General features: G+C 68.9%; 6 protein-coding genes across 13 annotated transcripts; 4 read left to right on the top strand and 2 right to left on the bottom strand.

Moving 5' to 3' along the window:
- Positions 1-1117: 1117 nt before the first annotated feature.
- On the bottom strand, positions 1118-4697 carry FLAD1 (flavin adenine dinucleotide synthetase 1). Of its 4 annotated transcripts, XR_013923414.1 has the most exons (9): positions 4535-4697; positions 3681-4428; positions 3236-3383; positions 3042-3140; positions 2760-2949; positions 2437-2510; positions 2181-2349; positions 1673-1761; positions 1118-1206 (listed from the first exon to the last, which is right to left on the bottom strand). XR_013923414.1 is itself a non-coding variant. In XM_080360974.1 (8 exons), the coding sequence occupies exons 1-7, from the start codon at positions 4670-4672 to the stop codon at positions 2214-2216; spliced, it is 1533 nt and encodes a 510-aa protein (XP_080217100.1). In that variant the 5' UTR covers positions 4673-4697; the 3' UTR covers positions 1122-1206; positions 2181-2213. The 4 variants fall into 4 exon arrangements, 2 of the variants coding, with proteins under 2 accessions (XP_080217100.1, XP_080217099.1); XR_013923413.1 differs by having other exon boundaries at positions 1673-2349; XM_080360974.1 differs by lacking the exon at positions 1673-1761 and having other exon boundaries at positions 1122-1206.
- A 574-nt stretch (positions 4698-5271) lies between these two features.
- Positions 5272-6145, bottom strand: CKS1B (CDC28 protein kinase regulatory subunit 1B). 2 transcript variants are annotated; one of them, XM_080361278.1, is made up of 3 exons: positions 6071-6145; positions 5486-5613; positions 5272-5410 (listed from the first exon to the last, which is right to left on the bottom strand). In XM_080361278.1, the coding sequence occupies exons 1-3, from the start codon at positions 6127-6129 to the stop codon at positions 5358-5360; spliced, it is 240 nt and encodes a 79-aa protein (XP_080217404.1). In that variant the 5' UTR covers positions 6130-6145; the 3' UTR covers positions 5272-5357. The 2 variants fall into 2 exon arrangements, with proteins under 2 accessions (XP_080217404.1, XP_080217403.1); XM_080361277.1 differs by having other exon boundaries at positions 5272-5613.
- Positions 6146-6428: 283 nt separating this feature from the next.
- SHC1 (SHC adaptor protein 1) lies at positions 6429-16096 on the top strand (the record flags this gene model as incomplete). Of its 3 annotated transcripts, XM_080361052.1 has the most annotated exons (14): positions 6465-6528; positions 8023-8091; positions 11156-11317; positions 11438-11508; positions 11718-11781; positions 11895-12014; positions 12635-12688; positions 12780-12831; positions 13950-14076; positions 14148-14316; positions 14487-14547; positions 14673-14834; positions 14929-15185; positions 15305-16096. In XM_080361052.1, the coding sequence occupies 13 exons, from the start codon at positions 8080-8082 to the stop codon at positions 15431-15433; spliced, it is 1440 nt and encodes a 479-aa protein (XP_080217178.1). In that variant the 3' UTR covers positions 15434-16096. The 3 variants fall into 3 exon arrangements, with proteins under 3 accessions (XP_080217179.1, XP_080217178.1, XP_080217177.1); XM_080361053.1 differs by lacking the exon at positions 8023-8091 and having other exon boundaries at positions 6429-6528; XM_080361051.1 differs by lacking the exons at positions 6465-6528; positions 8023-8091 and having other exon boundaries at positions 10808-11317.
- A 387-nt stretch (positions 16097-16483) lies between these two features.
- On the top strand, positions 16484-18521 carry PYGO2 (pygopus family PHD finger 2). The gene is made up of 3 exons (XM_080361267.1): positions 16484-16649; positions 16745-16794; positions 16873-18521. Exons 1-3 carry the CDS (start codon positions 16526-16528, stop codon positions 17944-17946), a joined length of 1248 nt encoding a protein of 415 aa, XP_080217393.1. The 5' UTR covers positions 16484-16525; the 3' UTR covers positions 17947-18521.
- Positions 18522-18695: 174 nt separating this feature from the next.
- Positions 18696-22130, top strand: PBXIP1 (PBX homeobox interacting protein 1). 2 transcript variants are annotated; one of them, XM_080361240.1, is made up of 10 exons: positions 18696-18769; positions 19150-19222; positions 19300-19536; positions 19616-19754; positions 19833-20051; positions 20453-20476; positions 20586-20659; positions 20734-20859; positions 20928-21898; positions 21975-22130. In XM_080361240.1, exons 2-10 carry the CDS (start codon positions 19169-19171, stop codon positions 22021-22023), a joined length of 1893 nt encoding a protein of 630 aa, XP_080217366.1. In that variant the 5' UTR covers positions 18696-18769; positions 19150-19168; the 3' UTR covers positions 22024-22130. The 2 variants fall into 2 exon arrangements, with proteins under 2 accessions (XP_080217366.1, XP_080217365.1); XM_080361239.1 differs by having other exon boundaries at positions 20710-20859.
- A 628-nt stretch (positions 22131-22758) lies between these two features.
- Positions 22759-24824, top strand: PMVK (phosphomevalonate kinase; the record flags this gene model as incomplete). Its single annotated transcript, XM_080361115.1, has 5 exons — positions 22759-22841; positions 23406-23469; positions 24235-24387; positions 24454-24583; positions 24688-24824. The coding sequence occupies 5 exons, from the start codon at positions 22759-22761 to the stop codon at positions 24822-24824; spliced, it is 567 nt and encodes a 188-aa protein (XP_080217241.1).
- Between the last annotated feature and the right edge of the window lie 333 nt (positions 24825-25157).

The raw sequence follows: 25157 nt of genomic DNA, 5'->3' as shown, positions 1-25157 counted from the left end.
CCCCCGCTGTGGGGCTGGGCGCGGGGTCCCTGGGGAGGGGGCGTCACTGGCGGCGGGTGGCGGAGCTGGGACGGGGAGCTGCGCGTGTGGCCGCGCTGCGGGGCGGCCGGCACCGCTCTGCCGCCGCGCCGCGGCGTCACCGGGGCCTTTTCCTGTGCCGGGACGCGCCGTCCCCTCCCCCGGCCCTCCCCGGGCGGGGGGGAGATTCGCCCCATCCCGGGGCCGAGATGTCACCAGGGCCGTGATGTCACTGCAGCCGAGATGGCACCGGGGGCCGGGTCACGGGCGGGCAGCGATGCCCAGCACCGTGGATGGCACAACCGGGAGCCCGCACGGCACCGCGTACCCCAGATGGCACCACGGACCCCGGTTCGTGGTGACAAGAAAGGGTCTGGTCACAGGAGCCCACCCGGGCAAGGGGGAACCACAGGGCGCAGCCCCACGGCACCGTCCCGGCAGCCCCACATCTGGGTGGCACTGCGCAGGGGATGCCCGTGACCTGCCAACCTCCCCAGGGCAGCCCAAGCGGGGGGTCCCTGCTGTCCCCACAGCCCGTGTCCCCCCATGCAGCGTCCCGCGTGCCGTGTCCCCCGCGTGGGTGCGGGCGACGGTGGGAGCTCCACAACAAAGCGGTTTGAATGTAAACGGGACCCTTATCCGGCGCCGGGCCAGGCTTCCTGCTCCCGACTTCCCGGCGAGATAAGGGACGGCCGCGCTGGCGCCAGGCGCTGCCACCGCGGCGGGGGACAGGGCTGCAGCGGCCCCCGCGCCGCCGACGGGCACCGGGGGGCTCGGGGACACGCAGCTGTCCCCACGGCGGGGCCCCGTGTCACCTTCACCGCAGCTCCCACCGCGCTGGGCCCCTTGGGGACATCTTTGCTCCGGTCGCCTCCCGGCGGTTCTTGGTGCCGGGGGGGCACGGGGGAGCGGGGCATGAAACGGGCCTGGAGCGGGGACAAGCAGGGACAACTGGGGACACTCCAAATCAGGGCAGAGCCATGGCCCCCCCGCCCCACAGCAGACACGGGGTGTCCCAGTCCCACTCAGGGCGAGGGGTGGAAGTGTTTTTCGGGGGGGGGCACATTCCCAGAGCCCCCCCAAGCACACGCAGCCAGTCGGGTGCTGCTCAGGTTTATTGGGGTGTCTGGGGCGGGTTCCAGCGCTGGGGGGTTCAGCAGCTCTGTTGGCACAGGGTGACAAGTGGCCCTGGGTGGGGGGGAGAGAGAAATGGGGTGAGGACCCAGTTACCGGCACCACGGATGCACCAGCACCCCCCGAGCACCGCGGCCAAGCCCCTGTCACCCCCAAGCACAACAGCTGAGCCCTTGTCACCCCCCAAGCACAACAGCTCCATCCCCATCACCCCCCAAGCACAACAGCTCCATCCCCGTCACCCCCCAAGCCCTACAGCTGAGCCCTTGTCACCCCCCAAGCACAATAGCTCCATCCCTGTCACCCTCCAAGAACCACAGCTGAGCCCTTGTCACCCCCCAAACACCATGGCCCTGACACTGTCTCCCCCCTACAAGCCCCAGAGCTGAGCCCTTGTCACCCCAAAACACCCAGGCCCCCCATCACCCTCCAAAGCACCACGGCTGGTCCCTTGTCACCCCCAGGAACACCCCGCTTGGGCCCCTGTCCCCCGCACCGCGCACCAGGACAGGACACTCACCCACGGCGCAGGGCGGGCAGGGGGTACCGGGGGGTCCCGCGGCACCGGGGGGGCCCATTCCCTAATCCAGCAGCTGCCGGACGCACCAGCTGCAGAGCAGGAGGAAGACGCAGTCCCGCAGCAGCCGCAGCAGCCACGAGCCCAAGCGCAGCCCCAAGGACGCCCCGGAAGGCGCCGGCAGCGCCGCCGGCAACGCCACAGCTCTCACCGCCGGCCGCGCCACCGCCGGCCGCGCCGCTCGCCTCGGGGGACAAACCGCCGCGCTCCCAAAACGCCGCATGGCCGCGGAGGGACCGGCAGGGTCTGACGCAGCGGTGGTGACACCCGCGCGGCCCCGGCGAGCGCTGGAACCTGCTCCATTCTCCGCGCTTCAAAAGCCACAATAGCGGGGAGGGGACACGGCTTTTGTGCGCGCAGAGCTGCTGTCACCCCCCCGTCCCGCTCGCGCCGGAGCCCCGCGGTGCAGAGCACGGCGGGTTTGCTCAGTAGGCGGTTTATTCCATGTCACCTGGTTTATTCGGTGTCACCCCCGGCAGGGCCTTCACTGGCGGGATGTGCGCTCCTCTTCCTCATTTTCCAGCTCGTAGGCCGCCCGGTAGCGCTCCCGGCCCCGCGCGTCGGTGTAGCGCAGCGCCGGGTTCTTCACCGTGTTGGTCGCGCTCCCCAGGGATGTGTAGCTGTGGGTTTTTTGGGGGGGGGATAAGCAGCTGCAACACTCAGAGCCCCCAGCAGCGCCGAGCGAAGCGGGGGACACCCGCACTCACCCCTTGTCGTAGAGGACACAATAGGGGACAAAGAGCTTGCGCAGAAACTCCCAGATGTCCCGGTAGGTCCAGTCCTGTAAGTGGAATTGGGGAGGGGGTGATGCACAGGTGCCCCCCCAAGAGCACAGGGGTGAGTCAGCTGGTCCCCAGAGCCCCCCCTGTTTGTCTCCAAGCGCAGGAAAAGCCCCTGGTGGGCAGGAATGAGCGAGGGCACCCAGGGCCATCCAACAGAACAGGGGACGCTCCGGGGAGGGGGGGAATTGGAAGGGAACCCCCCAGGATGGTGGCAGATCAGTGTCACCCTGTCCCCAGAGGCCACGTACCAGCAAGGGGTTCACCCGCATGTAGCGGGGCCAGTCGGGGTCCGTGACGCACGTGGGGGTCAGGGTGCGGGAATAGGGGTCGGTGCGGCGCGTCCCCATCAGAACGGCCTCCAGCTGCGGGCGCTGCTCCTTCAGCTGCACCAGCGCCTCCCGGATGGATCCCTCCACGGTGCACAGCTGGATCCCGTACCTGCGCGGGCACGAGGGCCGGGAGCTGCCCGCACCGAGGCGGAGACGCCGCTCGTCCCGGCGCCGGGCGGCTCACCGCGCTGCGCCCCGTACCTCTGCACTGTGGCCTGGATGAACTGCTCCATTTCGGGGAAAGGGGACACGATGCGGATGTAAAGCACCTGCAGCTTCTCCTGCCTCGCCGGGTAGCGCCTGGGGAGAGACGCGGAGCAAACCAGGAGCTGGCAAAGCACTCGTTGCCCCGCAGTGGGGCAGCGGGGACCCACAGGGACCCCCTGTCTGGGTACCTCTGCACAGCGGCGTGGACGAGGTGCAGCAGCGCCGTGCAGTCCTTGCCCCCGTTGAAGCCCACGCAGAGCTGGGCCAGGCTGTAATGGTCCAAAGCCTCCTCGATGGTCCGCAGTGCCGCTGCCACCTTCTGCCCCAGGGCTGAGCCTGCCGGGAGGGGACGCTTGGTGGCTTTTCCCCGCGGCACCTCCGCCTGCGGGCACGGTTTGTCACCACGCACACTGCAAAGCCGGCACCGCAGCCAAGAGCCTGCACCACCCCGTGGTGCGCGTCACAGATGGGACAGGGTTACTCATCCCGCTCTCACCTGCACAGGACTAAACTCGCAGCGGTGAAGCCTCAGCGCCCCTCAAGCCCCCCCAGTACATCAGAACACAGAAAAACCGCTCCCAAACTGGTGTCCCCATTGCCCTGGAGGCGCGTGCAGCAGCCACGCCGCAATACCTGACTCAGCCAGGCCATAAACCTCCACAGCTGCCGGCGAGACGCAATCCGTCACCAACGGCACCACGACGCCCGGCGGCAGCTTCTCCAGCAAGAAGCTGTGAGCTTCCCCCAGGTCCTGCTCTGACTCCGAGTCCAGCGTCAGCTTCACCCGGTAGTAATTGCTGGCCCAGTCCGGGTAGGAGCCCAAGCTGACGCGGCCCTGGAAGGCGGCGTCGGTCTGGTCCAGCGCGGGCGCGATGAGGAGCTCGTCGGCCGCCACGTAGACGGTGCGGGTGTAAAACCGCGTCCGCTCGCTGTGGAAAAGGTGGTCGAGGCCGTCCAGGGCGCGCTCCATCAGCGCCGGGATGCCGGGGAAGATGTAGACGTTGCGCACGCTGACCAGCGGGTACTTGAAGGCGCCGCCGGCGCCGTAGTTGAGGCGGGAGGACTCGGGGACGCGCGCCAGCTTCATCTCGGGGCAGCGCGCCTCCGTCGCGCCGAAGAACTCGCGCACCAGCGCCACCAGCTCGGGGTGCGGGGCGACGCTCTCCCCGAACGCCCTGGCCACGGCCTCGAAGGTCACGTCGTCGTGCGTGGGGCCGATGCCCCCCGAGGTCAGCACGTAGGTGAAGCGGGCGGCGAAGGCGGCCACCTCGGCGGCGATGGCCTCCACCTCGTCGGGCACCACGGAGATCCGGGCCACCTTCACGCCCAGAGCGCGCAGCCGCTGGCACATGAAGAAGGAGTTCGTGTCCTGCGTGTGGCCCTGAGGGGACAGGGACACGGGTGACCGTGGGCGCGGGGACAGGCCCCGGTGCGGGCCCAGGGCCTGCCCGCCCCGCCCCGCCCCCCCAGCCCGTCCCCCGCCGCACCTTGAGGATCTCGTCGCCGATGACGATGATGCCGGCGGTGGCGGCGGAGCTGCGGGCCGCCGTGGGGCTGGCGGCCGCCATGAGGCGGGAGGCGACGGCTCCGCCCGCCCGCAGCGCCCCCCGCAGCGGCGCCCACATGGGCCCGGCCGCCCCGCACCAGGCCGCGAAACCACCCCGCGCTCTCATTGGCAGGGAGGCACGCCCGTCACCGCAGCCTAGCAGCGCGGATTGGCTAGGAGGCGGGACCTGCGCGGACGGAACCATCGCGGCGGGTGGCGCTCCCCCGCGGGTTTGCGGCTGTGGATCCGCCCGGCAGGCGGGCGGCGGTGACACGTGTGGCGCCCCGGGGCACCGGGAGCTCCGCCCCCCCCCACTGGAGCTTCCCTTCCCCCAACTCCAGCGTCTTTTCCCACCCCCAGGAGCCTCCCACCTCCTCCTAGGCACCAGAAGCCCCCCCTCTAACCCACCGGGAGGAGCGGGGGCCGCCGCGGGGAAACCCTCCCGTACCCTCCCGGTTACCGGGAGCAGGACGGCACCACCCGGGCAGGACGCTCCGCGGCACCGACAGCCTGTTCCCCCCACCGCGTCCCCCCCCCCCAAGCACGGCAAACAGAGCCAGGAGCTCCCAAACACCCATTTATTGAAGCTTTGGAGCCCGTTCAGGCCCCGCGGCGGGAAGGGCCCCCCCATGCCGGGGCTGAGCCCCCGCCGCAGCGCCCACACGGCACCGGGGGTCACGGGCCCAAACCGGGGCAAAACCTCCCGGGGATGTCGAGGAGGAAGAGTCTCTCATAGCTCGGGCGGCGGGGGCTCCGGCAGCCCCTCACTTCTCCGGTTTCTTGGGCAGCGGCCGGCGGAAGAGCAAGATATGGGGCTCTGTGGGGGGAAAAAGGGGGTCAGGGCGGTTCTCCGTGCCCCCCCCCCGGTGTCCCCGGTACCCCCGGGGCTCACCTGGCTCGTGGATCATGTAGTGGACCCAGCCCTGGCTCTGCTGCACCCCCAGGTTCCGCCACTCGGTCTCCGACAGGAGATGGGTCTTGGGCACCAGCTTCGCGATGTCCTTGGGCAGCATCACGTGCCTGGGGACCCCGCACCCTCAGCCGCCACCGGGACACCCCCGGTGCGCCCCCCACACCGGGGAGCCCCTCTCTCCCCACCCCCCCCGCCCCGCACCTCCCGGGAACCGGGACACCCCGTTTCTCCTCCTCAGGGAGCCGTTACCCAGACAACTCCACTGCCGCCCCACCGGGGAGCCGCTCCCGGGACACCCTCCCGCTTGCCAAGCGGCCGTTACCGGGAGACCTCTCCCCACAGAGAGCCGTTACCGGGACAACCCGCTCTTACCGAGCAGCCCCCGCCGCACCGGGGAGCCGTTACTAACCGTCCTCCACCCCCCGGCGAGCCATTACAGACCCTCCCGCCGCACAGGGGAAGCCGTTAACGGGCTTCCCCCCCACCACAGAGCCGTTAACGGGACACCCCGCCCTCCGCGCGCCGTTTCCCGCCTCCCAGCCGCCCGCAGACCCCCCGCCTCACCGGTACTCAAACTCCTCGTCATCGTATTTGTCCGAATAGTAGATCTGCTTGTGCGCCATCCCGGCGGGCCGCCCCCTTCCCGGCAGCCCCCGCCGCGCCCCTCGCTCAGCGCCCCCGCCGGGCCGTTCGCTGCCCGGCCCCCCCGGCGGCTCTTTCAAACGCCGCCGCCCCGCGCTCCCATTGGTCGGCGCCTCAGCGCGGGCCGCGCGTCACGGGGCGGGGAGAGAGCCGATTGGTCCGCGCTCACGTAGCGGGGAGGGGCCGCCGCGGTGCTTTCCCGCGAGTTGGGCGCGCGTTGTGATTGGGTCTCGCTCGCCACGTGACGGGGGCGCGGTGAGGCCGCGCAGGAGGGTGTGGGCCGGAAGTGAGTGGCGGCGCGGCGGGGGGAGCGCGGGCGGTGCGGGCGCCGCGGCCGCCGGGACCAGAGGAGGAACGGACGCGACACCCATGGTGCCCCGGTGAGCGCGCGGGCCGCCCCGGGGCGGGGGGAGCCGGCGGAGGGGTCGGCGCGGCCTGCGCTGTTCTGTGGGAGCGGCCGGGCCGCGCGGGGGCCCCGGGGGCGGCGCAGGCCGCGGGTCCGGGGCGGGTGAGGCCCCGCGGCGGTGGTGCCGCCGGGACTGAGGCCTCGCCGCTCGCCGGGACGCACCGTTCATCGGCCGCTGCTTTCTGTGGAGTGAGCGGGATGTCCCGCCGCAACCGCCCACAGTGCTGCGGGGGCCGGGCCGCCCTTTCCCGGTAACGGAGCGGGGCGCTCGGGGCCCCCCCCGGTGCCACTGCCGGGCTGCGCCAACCGCTCGGTTGCCTCCAGCTCTCGGGGCGCCTCCGGTGCCCTGAACCCCCGTGCCCGCTGTGGTGGTGTCGCTGGGGCCACTTGCTGCGCTCCGGTTTGTGTCACCGTGTCCCGCGGCTCCGGGACGTCGGCAGGAGGGACACGGGGGGACACCCCCGGGACCCCAGGTTGCCGTGACCCCCTCAGGGGCACCGGTTGGGCTCCCAGCGTTCCGGGGCCTCCCCGCTTCCCATCCGCACCGTGATGCTTCAGAGTGGAAAACACCCAGAGCACGTATAGAAACCATAAACATTCTCCCTTATAGACCTTTCCCTCCTCCTGACAGCGCGTTGTGTCCGTCTGTCGTTGTGTCCATCTGTCGTGGGCTTCTCCAGCTGAACCGGGGACACCCCAGACGTGGGGTTTGAGGAAACACCCCCCGGCTGGCGCTGCCGGAGCCCGAGGACAAAGGGCAGCGCTTGGCCGCGCTCCCCGGAGCCGCCCGCTGGTTCCCGACGGGTCAAAGTCACCGTTTCTTCCCCGATTTGCACATCCCCCGCAGCCCTTTTTGGGAGCTGGGCCGCCTGTCCCTTGCAGGGACACAACATGACTTGGGGGTCCCGATTCTCCCCCCCGGCATCCCAAGGGTGTTGGTGTCACCTTTGCGCTTGCTCTTCGTTATCTCGCTGCGTCCCCGGTTAATCAACTCAGCGCCCGCCTGGGCTCCGGCTGCCTTCCCGGGGCACAGATAAGGATGTGATGGCTGCCAGGACGTAAATCGCGGTCGCTGCCCGGTAACCGGCCCTCACGGCATCCCCCGGGGGTGGGATGGGCAGCGGCTCCGGCTTCTCTCACCGTGTTTTCCCCCCACAAACCACCAGCCCTGTTGGTTCCGTTCTCATCGCACCTTTCCTCCCCTGTTTGGTGTGGCCGTCTGGGCGCTGGTTTTGGGGCAGGAATCGGCTCCGGCGCTCGTCTTGGCTCACAGAGCAACTCGCAGTTGGCGACACCGGCGCAGAGCCGGTTCACCCCCGTTGTCCGCGCCACCCCGGCTCCGTCCCGGCTTCCCCGGGCAGCCGTTCGCACCGCACGGCCCGCGGTTAGCGCGGAGGAGCGGGCGCCGCAGCCACCGCCGCGACGGGGACAGGGCCACCCTAACTCCCTGTTTGTCCCCGCACCGCAGGTGGCAGCGCCGGAGCGGAGCGGCCGCGCGGTTCGGTTCCCCACCCTCCGCCGAACGATGGAGTACGTGGTAAGGACTTCGGTGGAGGGCTGGCTGGCTTCGGTGGTGGATCCTGCCTCCCTTTTCTCCCCGCCGGCATCTCCCGGCCACACCGACTGAGGTTTCCCGCAGGGATATGGCGCCGCCGCCGCGATGTTTGGGGCGGAAAGCTGGATTTGAGGGGTTTTCCGTGTCTTGCTGGTGAACGGAGGGGTTTCTCCGGTCCCAAACGAGGTGTCTACGTGCGGCAGCGGCCGCTCCTCGCTTGCCAAACCGCCGGCATGTTCCAGGTCTCTGACTCAGCTCCCAGTTTCTGTTTCCCGGGAGGACGTGGGGCGCTTGGCCCCGTAACGACGCCCCGAGCGTCCCCTCCTCTTCCTCGCCTGGGGCTGCGCACCAAGTCCCAGCCCCAGGTGTCCCAAAGTGGCCCGTGTCCCTCTCCCGGGGACAATCCGGTGGTGCCGGGATGTGGCCCAGGGGGTTGTTTTGGCTGCTCCCTCGGCCTCTTGTTCTGGATGTGTCTCAGTGTCCTCCGCGCCCCTCGGGAAGGTGTTTGTGTCACCCTGGGGTGGCACTTTTGGTCTGTGAGGTTTGGGGGTAACAACACGACTTGTCCCCCCGGTGCGCGGTGCCATGGGCTGGCTGGCCTGGGGACAACCTGATAAAATCAGACATTATCCCATTTTATAAAGCAGAAGGCTGAGTGGGGGGGCTGCGGCTCCCGGGGCGGCGGCTCCCGGCTTTGCGCTCGTTGCGGTGACAACGCGGCCCCGGGGTGACGGGAAGGGGACGAGGAGCCCCCCCCCCCGCCGCCCAATTCCCTCCCGCTTTTATCCCACCCGGCTTCCTGGCTCCCCCGGCCCCGGGTTTCCTGCTTTTCTTCGGAGCGGTGACGGGAGGGTCACCGCGCCGAGGGGCCCGTGCCGGGGACCAGGCGCTTCGAGGGACACCGGCTCTGCGACCGCGGCGGCACCGGCGGCTGAGGTGGGGTTGGTGTTGCGCGCGTGGCCGGGGCGATGCGCCGGTGACGGGCACCGGGGAGCACAGCCGCTTGTGCCATGAGGGCTGCCATGTCCCCGTGTCTCTGTCCCCGTGTCTTGGTCCTCGTGCTATGGGGGCTGCCACATTCGTGTCCCCGTCCCTGTGCTGTGGGGGCTGCTGTGTCCCTGTCCCCTGTCCCTGTGTCGTGGGGGCTGCCCTGTCCCCGTGTCCCTGTGTCCCTGTCCCCCTGTCCCCGTGTCCCTGTGTCATGGGGGCTGCCCTGTCCCTGTGTCCCCCTGTCCCTGTGTCCCTGTCCCCGTGTCCCTGTGTTATGGGGGCTGCCCCGTCCCTGTGTCTCTGTCCCCCGTCCCTATGTCTCTGTCCCCATACCATGGGGGCTGCCATGTCCCTGTGTCTCTGTCCCCCCGTCCCTGTGTCTCTGTCCCCATACCGTGGGGGCTGCCGTGTCGTGTCCCTGTCCCCCTGTCCCTGTGTCGTGGGGGCTGCCCTGTCCCTGTGTCCCTGTCCCCCTGTCCCTGTGTCGTGGGGGCTGCCCTGTCCCCGTGTCCCTGTGTCTCTGTCCCCCCCGTCCCTGTGTCTCTGTCCCCCCCGTCCCTGTGTCTCTGTCCCCCCCGTCCCTGTGTCTCTGTCCCCCCCGTCCCTGTGTCTCTGTCCCCCCGTCCCTGTGTTGTGAGAGCTGCCGTGTCCCCGTCCCCGTGTCCCCGTGTCCCCATCCCCGCGCTTGGGGAGCACGCTGAGCACCCCCAGCGGGTCCAGCAGGGCGAGCCGCTCCCTTGGCGTGAATTCACCCACTTTAGGCTCAGTGGCTGGTTTTACCGAGCGCCCGTGAAGGGCTTGGGCGCCGGGGGGTGCCCGGACCCCTGTTCTGCCCACGGGACGCGGCGGATGGTGCCGTGGGTGGCGGCAGATGGTGCCGCGGGGGGCGGCGGATGGTGCCGCGGGGAGCAGCGCGGTCGCTCCATCGAGGACGGGGACGCTGGCCGTGCCCCGACCCCCCCAGCCAAAGGAGGGGGCTCTGCCCGCCCCCAGCCCCTCTGCCCGCCCAGCCCGTAGCTCCGCCCGTGACCTTGATCTTTCTGCTCCACATAAGCGCAGGGTCCCCACCCCTCGCCGGGAGCCCGTGAGTCAGCACCGGCCCTTCCCGGTACCGTTACCGGCCGCCGCTTCCCCTCCCCTCCCGGGAGCAGCCGCCGCCATGCCGGGAAGCAGCAATTAGCAGCAATTAACCGCTTCTCCCGCCCCGGGGGGAGCCCGGCGGACACCCCACCTGCATCCCGCTCCGCGCATCCTCCTCTTCCTCCCGCCGCCGCCGCCGCCCGCATGTCCCACCGGCAGCACCGCGGCGGCGCTCCCCCGGCACAGCCAACGGCGGCCGCCCGGTGCCGGCACGTGGGTCGCGTTGGCTTCGGCGCAGCCGCCTCGTCCCAGGGCTTGAAATATCGCTGGGTCTGATTTCTTCTTGGCTCGGGGATCTCCGAGCCCCCCGCCCCGCGCCGGCGTCACCGCGGCCCCGTTTCCTCGCCGCTCTCCGTCCGACCGGATCCGCGCTGACGCCGATCAAGCCCCCAGGGCTGGTTCTTCCCCCACCGCAGCCATGCCGGAGCTCGGCCGAGCGTTTTGCCGAGGTTTCTGCTTGGGGGCGGCTCCTCGGTGGCCGCGGGCGCTCGCACTCACCGCGGGGCCACCGTGAGACCCCACCGGGCGCCCCCCGCGCCCAAACGGGCCCGTCCCGGCCCTTCTCGCCATGGATCTCCTGCAGAAGAGCAAATACAGCCACCTGCGGAACGAGTCCGTCTCCTCCGCCGAGGACGCCGCGGCGGTCCCGGTGTCACCGGCGGAGTCCCCGTCCCCGTCCCTCGCTCCCCCGGCGCCTCTCGGGGAGCTGTCACCCGAACCGGAGGACAGTCCCACCACCTTCTGCTCCTTCTTCCCCAAAATGGCCAACCTGAAGCTCTCCAACCCCGCCAACCTCCTCAATTTGAGGGGCTCCTCCTTGCTCGGCGGTGACAACGACACCCGGTGTCCCCCCGGTGTGACGCCGGGGGGGGCCGCCGGCACGGGTTCACCGGGCCCCGTCGCTGTTTGTCCCCAGGATATGAACAAGCTGAGCTGCGGGAAGAAGACGCGGGTGGAAGGCGGCCAGCTGGGGGGCGACGAATGGACCCGCCACGGCAGCTTCGTCAATAAGCCCACGCGCGGGTGGCTGCACCCCGATGACAAGGTCATGGGCCCCGGGGTGTCCTACCACGTCCGGGTGAGTCACAATGTGCATTTGGGGTGTTCCTTGAGGTGGGTGCTGGGATTCCCGGGGGGTTCGGGGTTGTGAGCTGCTCTGGGGGGGCGCTGACCCTGTTCTTCTTTCCCCCCCCATCAGTACATGGGCTGTGTTGAAGTGCTCCAGTCCATGAGGGCGCTGGATTTCAACACCAGGACGCAGGTCACCAGGTGAGCTGCTGCTTTTTGGGGGGGTCCGAGCCCTGCGTGAGCCCCCGGGGGGGGTATTTTGGGAGTGGGACAGCTGCATCCCCCCCCCACCGTGCTTCCCCTTTGTCACCCTGTCCCTCTGCACCCATCCCCATGTCCTCAGCTCTATGGTTGGGGAGGGAGAATGCGCTGGGGGGGCCACATTGACATCCCAGCGTGTGCCCCCCCAGGGAGGCCATTGGGCTGGTGTGCGAGGCCGTGCCCGGCGCCAAGGGAGCCGTGAGGAGGAGGAAGGTGAGGGGGCGCTGGGGCTCTGATCTCCCACCGCGCGCGGTGCCGCCTGGTTTTGCCGGGGTGGGTGGGGGGCGGCAGGACGTGCCCCATCCCCACCATTTGTGCCCCCCCAGCCCTGCGGCCGCTCCCTCAACTCCATCCTGGGCAAGAGCAACCTCAAGTTCGCCGGCATGGCCATCACCTTGACCATCTCCACCAGCAGCCTCAACCTCATGGCCACCGACTGCAAGCAGGTGAGCCCCCAAACCCTGAGCCCGGCTTGGCCGCCCTTCCCCGCCCACAACACCCGGTGCCATAACCAGGATGCCAATTTGGCACCGACTGGCTCGTTAGGACCAGATTTGGTATATGATTTTGTATCTGGTGCGCTTTGTTCCGGCTCGGTGATAACACCTCATCTCTGTGTGCCACAATTCGGCTTCTTTAGCACAGCGGGTATAGAACCATGTTTTGGGGGAAATAACAGACAAAATCCATCCTAAATTATCAATGTGATCTAATTCGTGTTCTTCACAGCAGAAAAAGTGTTACCGAGTGGGGAAAACTTGTCTCCCCAGCTCGTTCTTAACAATTCTCTGGGTTTGATACAATACATCAAAGGGGGTAAATGTCCCCGTTATGGGGGAACTTCCATATGGTCCCTTAGAAACAAAACTCAGACGCACATAGTGAATTTTTACAATAAGATACCACTGTTCCCCAAATAAAACAAGTTTCAATTGAAGTTTCAAGATACAGGACTTACAAAAGGCTGATTTAATTAACCTTAATGAACATCGCCTGGTTTTGACGCCGCTCTCGGTGGCCTCGAGTTGTGCTCTGGGTGGCTGATACCGAGGGGTTTGCCTTGCAGATCATCGCCAACCACCACATGCAGTCCATCTCCTTCGCCTCCGGGGGAGACCCGGTGAGTACGTGGGGGTCACGCGTGGCCCGTGGCGCGATCCGGCGCCTCTCGGGCGCCCCGTTCCTGTCTCACGCCGGCGTCTCGCCCGCAGGACACGGCCGAGTACGTCGCCTACGTTGCCAAAGACCCCGTGAATCAGAGAGGTGAGGCTGCTCCCTTTTCCTCGAGGTGCTGGAGAGAAGGGAACGGAGCCGGGGAAGGGGCTGGAGCACAATGTGATGGAGACTGAGAGACCTGGGGAAACGGCCGCAAGTTGCGCCAGGGGAGGGTGAGGGTGGAAATTTGGGGTGATTTCTCCCCAAAGGGCTGTGGGTGTTGGAACAGGCTGCCCAGGGCGGTGCTGGAGTCGCCATCCCTGGAGGAGTTAAACACACAGATGAGGTTCTCAGGGACATGTTTAGCGCCAGCGGTGGGTTCTGGTTGGACTCCATGATCGTGAGGGTCTTGTACCCCCAAAACTGTGATTCTGTGATCATGGAAGGGTTTGGGTTGGGAGGGACCTTCAAAGAGCATCTCGTCATGGGCACGGACATCCAACCAGACCAGGGACATCTCCAACCAGACCAGGGACATCTCCAACAGACCAGGGACATCTCCAATAGACCAGGGACATCTCCAACAGACCAGGGACATCTCCAACGGACCAGGGACATCCAACAGACCAGGGACATCCAACCAGACCAGGGACATCCCCAACCAGACCAGGGACATCCCACCAGACCAGGGACATCCCACCAGACCAGGGACATCCAACCAGACCAGGGACATCCAACCAGACCAGGGACATCCAACCAGACCAGGGACATCTCCAACCAGACCAGGGACATCCAACCAGCCCAGGTTGCTCAGAGCCGCATCCAACCTGACTCTGGATGTTCTCAGGGCTGGTTCATCCACCACCTCCCTGGGCAGCCTGGGCCAGGGTCTCCCCACCCTCAGCATCACAAATGGAGTTTGGAGATGGATCTTGGGGGTGATTTCTCCCCAAAGGGCTGTGGGTGTTGGAACAGGCTGCCCAGGGCACTGCTGGAGTCGCCGTCCCTGGGGGGGTTGGATACACACAGGTCAGGTTCTCAGGGACACGGGTGGGTTGACGCTGGGACTCGATCTCAAATCTCTGTTCCATCCCAAATGAGTCTGTGCCTCCACGTTTAGGCGCAGCTCAGCGTGGCGGGGGGGACTGGGCTGCGCAGGGTGGGTTGTGGGGGTGCAGAACCCAACCCTGGGGGTTCCCCCCTCCCATCCTTTGTTCATCCCCCAGCCTGTCACATCCTGGAGTGTCCCGAGGGGCTGGCGCAGGACGTGATCAGCACCATCGGCCAGGCCTTCGAGCTGCGCTTCAAACAGTACCTGAAGAACCCCCCGAAGCTCGTGACGCCCCACGACAGGTACAGGTGTGGGGGGGGAAGGTTTGGGGGTGTCCCAAATGGGTCGCAGCTCACCCGTGTGCCCCCCCCAGGATGGCGGGGTTCGACGGCTCCGCCTGGGACGAGGAGGAGGAGGAACCGGCCCCGGATCATCAATACTACAACGATTTCCCCGGCAAGGAGCCCCCCATCGGGGGGGTCGTGGACATGCGGCTGCGGGACGGCGCCGCTCAGACCCCCAATCATTTGGGGGCCACGCTGGTGAGGCGCTGGGGGCGGCCACGTTACAAGGAGCGGGGGACATAGGGACTATAATTGGGTTGTGGGCTCTTCAGGTCATTCCATGAGAGCTGTGGCACGTGTGCCCCCGGCACCTCTATCGGCGCTGGGGGGACATGGAGGGATTGGGGCTCATTGTCCCTGTCCCGCAGCCCGTCGGTCAACCGTCCGCCGGGGACTACGACCCGCGGAAGCCGCACGCTCCCACCCCAGGTAACGCGGCAAACGTCACCGCTCCCCGTCTGCTTCTCGTGCACCAAAACCCTCCACCGGCGCGTGCCAAAACCCTCCACCGGCGCGTGCCGGAGCGCGGCTATTGACGGTGCTTTTGGCTGCAGGGAGAGAGAAGTTCCCGGCTGCGGCGGGGGCCGTCGGCCGCTCCGATCTGTTCGACGACCCGTCCTACGTCAACGTGCAGAACGTGGACAAGACGCGCCAAACGCCGCCCGCCGGTGGCGCCACGGCCAACGGCAGCGCCCAGAGGGACCTTTTTGACATGAGTGAGCGCGGCGGCGCCCGCGGCGGCGCGCGGGCCGGGGGGTGGGTGCACGCGGGGTCCGTCCCAACGCCCCCTTTGCCCCTCTCGCCCCGCAGAGCCCTTCGAGGACGCCCTGCGCGCCCCCCCGGCCGCGGGGCTGCCGCCGGCGCAGGTGGTGGCGTCCATGGAGGAGCAGCTGCGCCGCGAGCCCTGGTACCACGGCAAGATGAACCGCAAAGACGCCGAGAAGCTGCTGAAGGTCAACGGCGATTTCCTGGTGCGGGAGAGCACGACGACCCCCGGGCAGTACGTGCTGACCGGTCTGCAGGGGGGGCAGCCCAAACACCTGCTGCTCGTCGACCCCGAGGGAGTGGTGAGTGACCGCGGGGATGTTTTGCTTCCTCGGGGGGGAGCGCTGCACCCCACCCCCAAAACTCAGTGGTTTTGCCATCAGTGGCCACTAAACTGTCCCCTCTTTTTCCCCCCCACAAGGTGAGGACGAAAGATCATCGATTTGAGAGCGTGAGCCACCTCATCAGCTACCACATGGACAATCACCTGCCCATCATCTCTGCCGGCAGCGAGATGTGTCTGCAGCAGCCGGTGGAGAGGAGACTGTGAGCGCCCCGGGGGGGCCCCGCGTCCAGCCCCCCCGCGCCCCCCGGCTCTGCCCCCGGGCCTCCCCGCCGGGTGCTGCGCCCGGCACGGAGCGAGGACGCGCCTGGGGACGGGGTTCGTCCCCCCGAGTTTGCGGCGGGGAGCGCGGGGGGGGCTGTTTGTGCCAAAGCCCCCCCGATGTTCTCCCGGCTCCAGCCTTTGCACAGCTCCTACCAAAACCCGGTGCTGCGGCCGAGCTCCCGCTCGCCGGCTCGCCCGGGGCGGGTGGTGGAGCCGGGACCCCCCCTGAGCCACGATGGGGGGGACCCTCCGGCCCCGTCCCCAGGCTGGGGGGGCTCCCCCAAGCACAGGGCTCGGCCGGCCCCGCACCGACTGTACCCGGTCACTTTACGTGTTAACTCTGTGCCTTGACCCCCGCAGGTCCCACACTCTTATGCAATTTTGGGGTGAGGGGGAAACGGGGGCAGAACCGCCCCCTTTAATCCCAACCCCCCCCCTTTAATCCCAACCCCCCTCTGTGCCCCTTCCCGGGACTGTGTCCCCCCCCCGGGGTCCCGGTGGGGCACGGGTGGCTCCGGTAGCCCCGAGTGGGGGCGGCGGGAGGGTCCCCCTTTGCATGCCCCGTGTTACCCCCCCCCCAAGCCAAAGCCCCTCGCAGCCCCGCCCCCCCAGGCCCCGCTATACCAAAGGAACCGGCGGTTGGTATTAAAGTTGGTATTTCTCTAGGCTGTGGCTGGTGTGACGGGGGGGGGGACACACCGGGGGGGGCACCGGGGACACGCCGCCACCCCCCAGTACATCAGCGTCGCCTCCGCGATCACCAAACGGTTTTTTCCCCCCCCGGGTCTTGAATATGGTCCGCCCCGCTCTCCCCTACGCGCGCTGCACATGGTTCGCCCCACTGTGTAGTTGGTTCCCCCTCCCGGGCGATTGGTTCCTCCCACTGCTCATTCCCCCCCGCATAGCGAGCTGCGTTTAGTCCGCCCCAACGCTCGCCCCGCCCCTCGCGCGGTGATTGGCCCCGCGCGGTTTCCGGTTCCGGCTGGCGGCGCGGCGGAGGCGGCGGCGGGGCCATGGCGGGTGCGCTGTGAGGCCATGGCGGCCCCGCACGCAGAGAAGCTGGACGGAGGCGTCCCGGCCCCGCCGCCCCCGCCGGGGCCCCCGCACCCCGCGGGCAGCGCCGCCGCCGGCGGGCCCGGCCGGAAGCAGGGGAAGGCAGGTGAGCGCGGGCGGCCGGGGCGGCGGCGACGGGGGGAAAAGCGGGCGTTGTGCCGCCGCCGCCCCGCCTGACGCGTGTCCCGCTTGTCCCCGCAGGGCTGCAGATGAAGAGCCCCGAGAAGAAGCGCCGCAAGTCCAACACGCAGGTAGGGCCGGGCCCCGGGTGTTCCGGTGCCGGTTACCGGGGGGGGCCCGCGGCCCTGACCGCCGCTTTTCCCCCGCAGGGCCCCGCTTATTCGCACCTGTCGGAGTTCGCCCCGCCGCCCACCCCCATGGTGGATCACCTGGTGGCCTCCAACCCCTTCGAGGATGATTTCGGAGCCCCCAAAGTGGGGGCGGCCCCCGCCCCATTCCTGGGCAGCCCCGTTCCCTTCGGCGGCTTCCGCCTGCAGAGCGGGATGGCCCCGCAGGTGCCTCCCGGTTACGGCGGGGGCCCGCAGACCCTGCGCCGGCAGCCGCCCCCTCCCTTCCCCCCCGGGCAGATGGGCCCCGCGTTCAGCATGGCCCCCCAGAACCCCAACTACGTGCAGCCGGGGGGGATGAGCTTCCCCGGGCAGCCCTTCGGCCAGAGCTTCAGCCCCCCCGCGGGGCAGCTCATGCAGGGGCCGGTCGGGGGCTTCGGGCCCATGATCTCCCCCACCATGGGGCAGCCCCCGCGGGGGGACATGGGCCCCGGGCCGGCTCTGAACCCCCCGGGGGGCCCGGGGGTGGCTCAACGTTTCACCCAACCCGCCAACCTCTTTGGACAGTCGCCCATGGGGCGCCCCGGGCAGAACGTGCCCCCGCTGCCCCCCACCGCCAGCCCGTTCCCCGGCGCCGATCCCGGCTTCACCGGCGCCGGCACCGAGGAGGGCGGCAAGAACCTCAACCCCCCGCCCAGCACCTTCGCGCAGGAGCAGCACTCGGGCTCCCCGGCCGCCGTTAACGGCGCTCAGCCCGGCTTCCCCGCCGCCGGCGCCGCCCGCGGCACCGGCACCCCGGAGACCAGCAGCCTCCCGCCGCCTCCCCCCGGTAAAACCGCGGGTGGTTCGGGTCACCAACCCCCCCCGGGGCTCGTGTACCCGTGCGGCGCGTGTCGCAACGAGGTGAACGACGACCAGGACGCCATCCTGTGCGAAGCCTCGTGCCAGAAGTGGTTCCACCGGGAGTGCACGGGGATGACGGAAAACGCCTACGGGCTGCTCACCACCGAGGCCTCGGCCGTCTGGGCCTGCGACTTCTGCCTCAAGACCAAGGAGATCCAGTCGGTTTACGTGCGGGAGGCCATGGGACAGTTGGTGGCCGCCAACGACGGCTGAGCTGCCGCTTCCCCCGCCGATTTAGGACCAAATCCCCCCTTTCTTGGTTATTTTTTGCCCACCCCCCCTTGCACGGCACCGGCTGCTGGTGCAGCTTCCAGGCTGTGCCGTGCAGGGGAGGCTCCGGTTCACCAGTTCCCGACCCCCCGCCCCGGTTCTGCCTGTTTTGGTGGTTGACGGGGGACAATCCGGTTGTCACCGTGATTCTCCCCTACCCGGGGCTGTGCTGTGGTCCCGGTGCCCATTGTCACACACTTGGGGCCGTCCCAGTGCTGGGGATGGTCCCGGTGCACCCCGTGTCCCCCGACTGGGTGCCGGGGATGGTCCTGGTGTCATTGTCCGTCCCCCCCAGTGCTGGGGATGGTCCCGGTGTACCCCGTGTCCCCTCCTGGTGCTGGGGATGGTCCCAGTGCTCCCCGTGTCCCCCCACCCGGTGCCGGGATGGTCCTGGTGCTCCCCGTGTCCCCCCTCCCGGTGCCGGGATGGTCCCGGTGTCACTGTCCGTTCCCCCCGCCCCGTTTTAACGGATCGTTAATGGAAACTTTTGTACCGTCGCTATAAAGCTCTCAAACCCGCGTGTCCGTGTCTGGCTCCGCTCCCACCGGGGACGGGATGGGGATGGGGGGGGGGTGTCCGGTACCGGACGGGACACACGTGTCCCCGCCCACCGGCTCCTCCTATTGGTCCGTGGATGCTGCTGCGCGTTCCTATTGGCTGGCGGCGTCACGTGCGCGCCGCTTCCCGAGGGCGGCGACCGGGACCGGGAGAAAGTTACCGGGAGAAAGTTACGGGGGGAAAGTTCCCGGGAGGACCCCGGTACCAGGTACCGACCGGGAACCCGGTGCCGCGGGCGGGAGCGGAACCGGGAGCGGAACCGGGCGCTGCCCGCGGGTACCGCGCCCGTGTTGCGCAGTTGAACGGGCAGCAGCCGGTGCGGCGGCCGCAGGGATGGGGGGCGGAACGGGCGGGGCTGTCGCCCCCGCGGCCGGTTCTCCGTGTCCCGGGGGGGCCGCCCGGTGCCGCCGCTTTCCTGCGGGTCCCCGGTGTCCCCAACGCGGGCCCCGCGTCCCCATCCACCTGCCGGGCGGCATCACCCGCTAAAAATACCCCGCGGTGGCAGCTGGTGGCGCGGGGGGGCCGGGAGCCGGGTCGTGTCCCTCTGTCTGTCCACCCGTGCGTCTGTTTGTCCCTCTGTCCCCACAGGTGGCTCCGGACCGTCCCCATGGCGGAGCAGCCGGAGTCCCCGGACGGCAGCTGGGTGCTGGCGGGCGGCGAGGTGCGCGCTGGGGACACAGCGGGGACACGGGGGGTTGGGGACAAACGCGTCACCCACCCCCCTCGCTGCTTTCCCAGGGTCCGCCCGTCGAAACGGTGGGTCCGGAGCGGGATTTGGGCTCCCACGGCGCCGAGGATGAGGAGCCGGAGGAGGATGAAGGCACCGGGGACACCGGCACAGGCAGCGGGGACCGCGGGGACACGGATGAGTCGGTGACATCGGTGCCACCGGCTCAGCGCCGCTCTCTGCCCCCCGCACCCATCACGGTTAACGGCGCAGCCACCGTCGCCCGCCACAGCCCGGGCCCCGCGGGGGTGCGCTGGGCGCCACGGGGGGGCTGGGGTCCCTCTCCCCCTGTGGGGACACGCGTGACCCCCATTCTTGTGCCCGCAGGACTCGGAGGAGCGTTGGGGACACGGGGACGTGGTGGCGGCGGATGGCACCGCGGAGCCCGGTGAGACGGACGGCGGGGAGCGCCAGGAGCCTGACGCCGCGGCTGAGCCGCCCCCCTGCCCCGACACCCCCAAAGCAGGTGGGACCCCCGCAGGGGACCGGCATGGGGGGGTCCGGCGTGGGGACCGTCCCAAAAGGTTCCCCTGTCCCTCCCCAGGGCCACCGACCGACGAGGGGAGCGGCTCCAGCAGTGACGATGACACGGAGGGGCCGCTGCGGCGACGGCAGAGCCACGAGGTCCCCCCCGGCCCTCCCCGGCCTGCGCCTGCCCCGCACCGGGGGACACCGGGGGACGGGGACGGGGACGGACTCGGCGTGAGCAAGTTCGTGCTGGGCGCCGTGGCGCTGGTGGCACTGGGACTGCTGGTTATCTCTGGTGAGGGGCCTGGGGACAGGGCGGGGGTCCCAGCGGCAGTTTGGGGTTCCCAGGGGAAAGAGGGGGGTTCTAGGGGTGGGTTGGGGGGCCCGGGAGCACGGCGGAGTCCCAGGGACAGGATGGGGTCCCAGGGGCAAGATAGGGGTCCCAGAGGCAGGATGGGGGTCTCAGGGACAGGATGGAGGTTCAAGGGACAGGATGGGGGTCTCAGGGACAGGATGAGGGTCCCAGGAGCAGGCTGAAGGTCCCAGAGGCAGGATGGGGGTCCAAGGGACAGGATGGGGGTCCCAGGGTCAAGATGGGGGTCTCAGGGGCAGTTTGGGGGTCTCCAGGACAGAGCACGTGTCCCAGGGCCAGCATGCGGGTCCTGGCGTCCCCTGCATTGTCCTTTCCTCCCCCAGGTGGCATCTACGACCCAGTGGACGGTGAGTGCAGGGCCCGTCCTTCCCCGTGGCTGCCTGGGCGTGCGGCCGCGGTGCGACGTCCCTGTCCCCACCCGGTGCGATGTCCCTGTCCCCACCCGGTGCCCCCCAGGCCCCGTGGAGAGCGTGGTGAGCCGGGACGTGGCGGCCGGCGAGCAGGACTCACCAATTCCCACCGACGGCAACGTAAGGAGCGGGGTTTGTGTCGGGGCTGGCACCGTCCCCAAGCCCCTCAGGGTCCCATTGTCCTCGTCCCCCAGGACTCGCAGCCGAATCCCCCCCCGTCTGACACCGGGGACCCCCCGAGCGTGCAGTCGGTGACGCAGCTGCTGGACAAGCTGGCCAAGGAGAACCAGGAGATCCGGCTCCTGCAGGCAGAGCTGCAGGTGGGTGACGGCGACCGTGCGCCGGTGCCACGTCCCCGCGCTGTCCCCAACCCCCCTGTCCCCCCCAGGCCCAGAAGGACGAGCTGCAGACGCTGCTGCGCCGGAGCGAGGGCGACGCGGAGGCGGCCGAGGCGCAGCAACGCGGGTTGGCCGCCGAAAACGCGCGGCTGCGCGCGGCGCTGGAGCGGGACGCCGCCGCGCTCCGCGACGCCCGGGCCGAGCTGCAGCGCCTGCGGGCCGCGGGGGCAGCGGGCGGCACCGGGGGGGCAGCGGGCGGCACCGGGGAGCCGGCGGCAGGGCCCGCGGCACGGCGGGACGGCGCAGGGCGGCTGGCGGCGCTGCGGCAGGAGCTGGCGGGCGCCCTGGAGCGGGCGCGCGGCGCCGGGGGGCTCGAGGGGCTGGTGGGGGAGCTGAGCGCCCTGGAGCGGCGCCTGGAGCGGGAGCTGGAGGCGGAGGGGACCGAGCCCCCCCCCGGACCCTGGAAAAAGCCCTTCAAGGCGGAGAAGAAGGAGAACAAGCGGCACAAGCGGCACGACGCCCCCCAGGAGTGGGAGAAGAGGGAGCGCGGTAAACCCCATGGGCACCCCAAGGACGCTCGGCCCCCCCGGGAGCACAAAGCGGGCAAACCCTGGGGAAAATCATCTCACGGCCCCCCCCGGCGCGACCCACACGAGCTGCCCCCGCTCAGCCGCTACCGGGCACCCCAAGGCTGCTCGGGGGTGAGCGACTGCGCCCGCAAAGAGGGTCTGGAGGCGCTGGGGGTGGCGCTGGAGCCGGTGCGGAAGGCGGAATTCCTGCGGTTGCTGGAGGGTTTCATGGAGCGGCTGGGCTGGGGGGGGCACTTCGGGGGGGTGGCGGCGCGGCTGGACGGCGTTTTCGGGGCCGACGGCGCCTTCGCCCACGACCGGCTGCGCTTCGTGGACTTCGTGGACGACGTGGAGGAGCTGCTGGAGGAGCTGGCGCGGCGGGAAGGCGGCGACGAGGAGGCGGCCGACGGCTTCGAGGGGCTGGTGCGGCGGCACTACGGCGCCAACGGCCGGTGAGACGGGGCGCGCGCCCGCGGGGGGGAACCGGGAGCCCCGAAAACGCCGACACGGTCCCCAATTCTCTCGCAGCGCCGGCGGGAAGGAGCGCGGCCGGAGGGACGGACGGCACCACGGATAGAGAGGGGGGGGTCGCCACAATAGGAGCTTTTGCCCAGCACCCCCTCTAGGCAGGGGGGACCCCCCGGTTTGGTTTTGGGGGGCTGGGGTTGCTGTGACACCGCACGGGACCGCGTAGCGCCGGGTCCCCCACCGGAACCGCTGAGTGATGCTGCACGGGCACCGCGCAATAAAGGCACCGCTGGGCTCAGCTGTGGTGGTGGGGGAGAAAATGGGGTGCTGGGGGGGAAAAGGGGGTGCTGGGGGGGGAAGGGGGGACCAGGGAAAAAGGGGGTGCTGGGGGAAAGGGGGATTCAGAGGAGGAAAAGGGGGTGCTGAGGGGGAGCAGGAGGTGCTTGGAGGGGGAAATAGGGCTGCTGGGGAGAACAAGGGGTGCTGGGGGAAAGGGGAGTGCGGAGTGGGAATGGGGGGTGGGGGAAATGGGGGCTCATAGGAGGAAAAGGGGGTGCTGGGGGGGAGCGGGGGGTGCAGGGGTCAAAGGTGCTGGGGGGGCCCCGTGTCCCCGCGGGGTTTTGGGGCTGTGCCAGCCCCGCCCTGCAGGGGGCGCCGTGCGGAGGGGCGGAGTCAGCGGCGCGGGGCCCCGCCCCCTTCCTCGGGCCGTACCACTCGGCGCCGCGGTGGGGGGGGAGGGAAGAAAAGGAAAAGGGGGTGGGAGGTGCCACAGGGCGGGGCCAAAGCGAGACGACACCCCCCCCCGCGAGGTGGGCGTGGCCGGGGGGCGTGGCCGGGCGCGCGGATGGCGGCGCCGCGCGTGGTGCTGCTGCTGAGCGGGAAACGGAAATCGGGGAAGGACTTTGTGGCCGAGGAGCTGCGGAGCCGGTACCGGGGAGACCCCGGGCGGGGATCCGGCACCGGGGGCACCGGGGGCGGGACCGGGAGCGGGGCCGGCAGGGGTGGGCGGGGCCAGTACAGGGGGCGGGGTCTATGCAGGGGGTGGGGCTTCCACCAGTGGGGCGGGGTCAGCACGAGAAGGCGGGGATTCAACCAATGGGACGAGGTCATTTCAGGGGGGCGGGACCTGCAGGGGGGCGGGATCGGTACAGGGGGGTGGGGCTTCATCAAAGGGGCGGGGCTTCAACAGGGGGGCGGGGCTTCAACAAATAGCGTGAGATCAGTAGAGGGGGCGGGGTAAGCACGGGGCCGGGGCTTCAACCAATGGGACGGGGTCACTATGGGGGCGTGGCCAGCACCGGGTGGGCGGAGCCGCTGCTGAGGGCGTGGCCTGTTCAGGAGGGCGGGGTCAACACCAGAGGGTGGAGCCACTGCAGGGGGCGGGGCTGACACCGGACGGGGCGTGGCCGGGACCGGTGGAGCCGTGGGGCCGGTGCCGGTGCCGGTGCCGGTTCCAGCGCCTGTCCCGGTGGCACCGACCCCTCCACGCAGGCTGGGCCCCGATGTCTGCGCCATCCTGCGCCTGTCCGGGCCCCTGAAGGAGCAGTACGCCAAGGTATCGCCCACCCCCTTCCCCGAAAATAACACACGGGCTTATATTAATTCTTCCCTTAGGGCTTATTTTAGGGGGTGTCTTATTTTTCCCTGAACAATCTATTCTCCAACAAAAAATCAACGTTTATTCAAATACAGTCACGTCGTCGCCCCCTGGACCATCAGCACCACCCTCAACTCACCCTGAGCTTCTTGTTTCCATTTTTCAACCCTTGTTTTGGGGCTCGCGGGGTCTTTTGAATGCGATCCTGCTTTTCTTGGTGATTGGTCTGTCTGTCCCGCTGCCTTAATTGCCAATTAATTGTACTTATTTACAAGCCTGGACACTGTTTAAATTGACTTTTCAAATGAGCTGGAACTAGGGCTTATTTTTGGGGTAGGGCTCGTATTTCGAGCATCCTGAAGAATCACACTAGGGCTTATTTTGGGGGTAGAGCTTATGTGCGGGGTAGGGCTTAATTTGAGGGTAGGTCTTATTTTTGCAGTAGGTCTTATTTTTTGGATAGGTCTTATTTTTTGGGTAGGGCTTATTTTTTGGATAGGTCTTATTTTTTGGGTAGGGCTTTTTTGGGGGTAGGGCTGATTTTTTTGATAGGTCTTACTTTTGGGGTAGAGCTTATTTTTTGGATAGGTCTTACTTTTGGGGTAGGGCTTATTTTGGGGGTAGGGCTTTTTTGGGGGGTAGGGCTTATATTCGGGGACACGGTGCCCGCCGTGCCGTGCCGTCCCGTGCCATGTGGCACAGCTGGCGCCGCTGTCCCCGCAGGAGCACGGCCTGGACTTCCAGCGGCTCCTGGACGCCAGCGCCTACAAGGAGTCGTACCGGCAGGACATGATCCGCTGGGGCGAGGAGAAGCGCCGCGCCGACCCCGGCTTCTTCTGCCGCGCGGCGGTGGAGGGGGCGGCGCAGCCGGTGTGGGTGAGCGCCATGGGGACCTCAATGGGGGGTTTTGGGGGGCGCGGCGCTGACGGAGCCCCCGCGCAGGTGGTGAGCGACACGCGGCGCCTGTCGGACGTCGAGTGGTTCCGGGACGTGTACGGGGCCGCGGTGCGGACGGTGCGGGTGGTGGCGGCGGAGGAGACGAGGAGGAGGAGGAACTGGGTGTTTGTTGCCGGTGGGTGAGCGGCGCGGGTTCCCCCCCCCCCGAACGCGGTGATTCCGCCGTCCCCCCCCATTTCCGCGGATGAACAGACGGACGGATCCTCTGCTCCGCCCCAGGGGTGGACGACGCCGAGTCCGAGTGTGGCCTGGACCAGGGGGTGACGTTCGACTGGGTCGTCACCAACGACGGGGACGAGCTGGCGCTGGACGAGCAGCTGGAGACGCTGCTGCGGTGGCTCCGGGACCAGCTGTGACCCCCCCTGTGGGTTCGGGGACCGTGTGCGTCCCCCCACCCCCAAATAAAGCTGCGCCGCGGAGAACCCCGACCCCTCCAGGCCTCGTTCCCTGCACCCCAACCCCCGTTAGGGATTTATGGGGGGGGTGTTGAGGTTCATCTTAATTCCCTTTGCCTGGCGGGGGGGTCACAGCTGGGTGCTCCGCGGTGCGTTTTAATAGGTTTCCAGCAGCCGATTATTCCCTGTGGATTATCCTCCCCGAGCAGACGGCTCCCGCTCTAATACCTGTTGGGGGGGGACTCCGGGGTGGGGGGTTGGATGTGAGGAGGGAGATGATGGTCCAACCCCCCC

The sequence above is a fragment of the Nesoenas mayeri genome (genome assembly GCF_963082525.1).
Source record: "Nesoenas mayeri genome assembly, chromosome: 30".
Classification (NCBI taxonomy): Eukaryota; Metazoa; Chordata; class Aves; order Columbiformes; family Columbidae; genus Nesoenas; species Nesoenas mayeri.
This window is presented reverse-complemented; position numbering and strand designations above follow the sequence as displayed.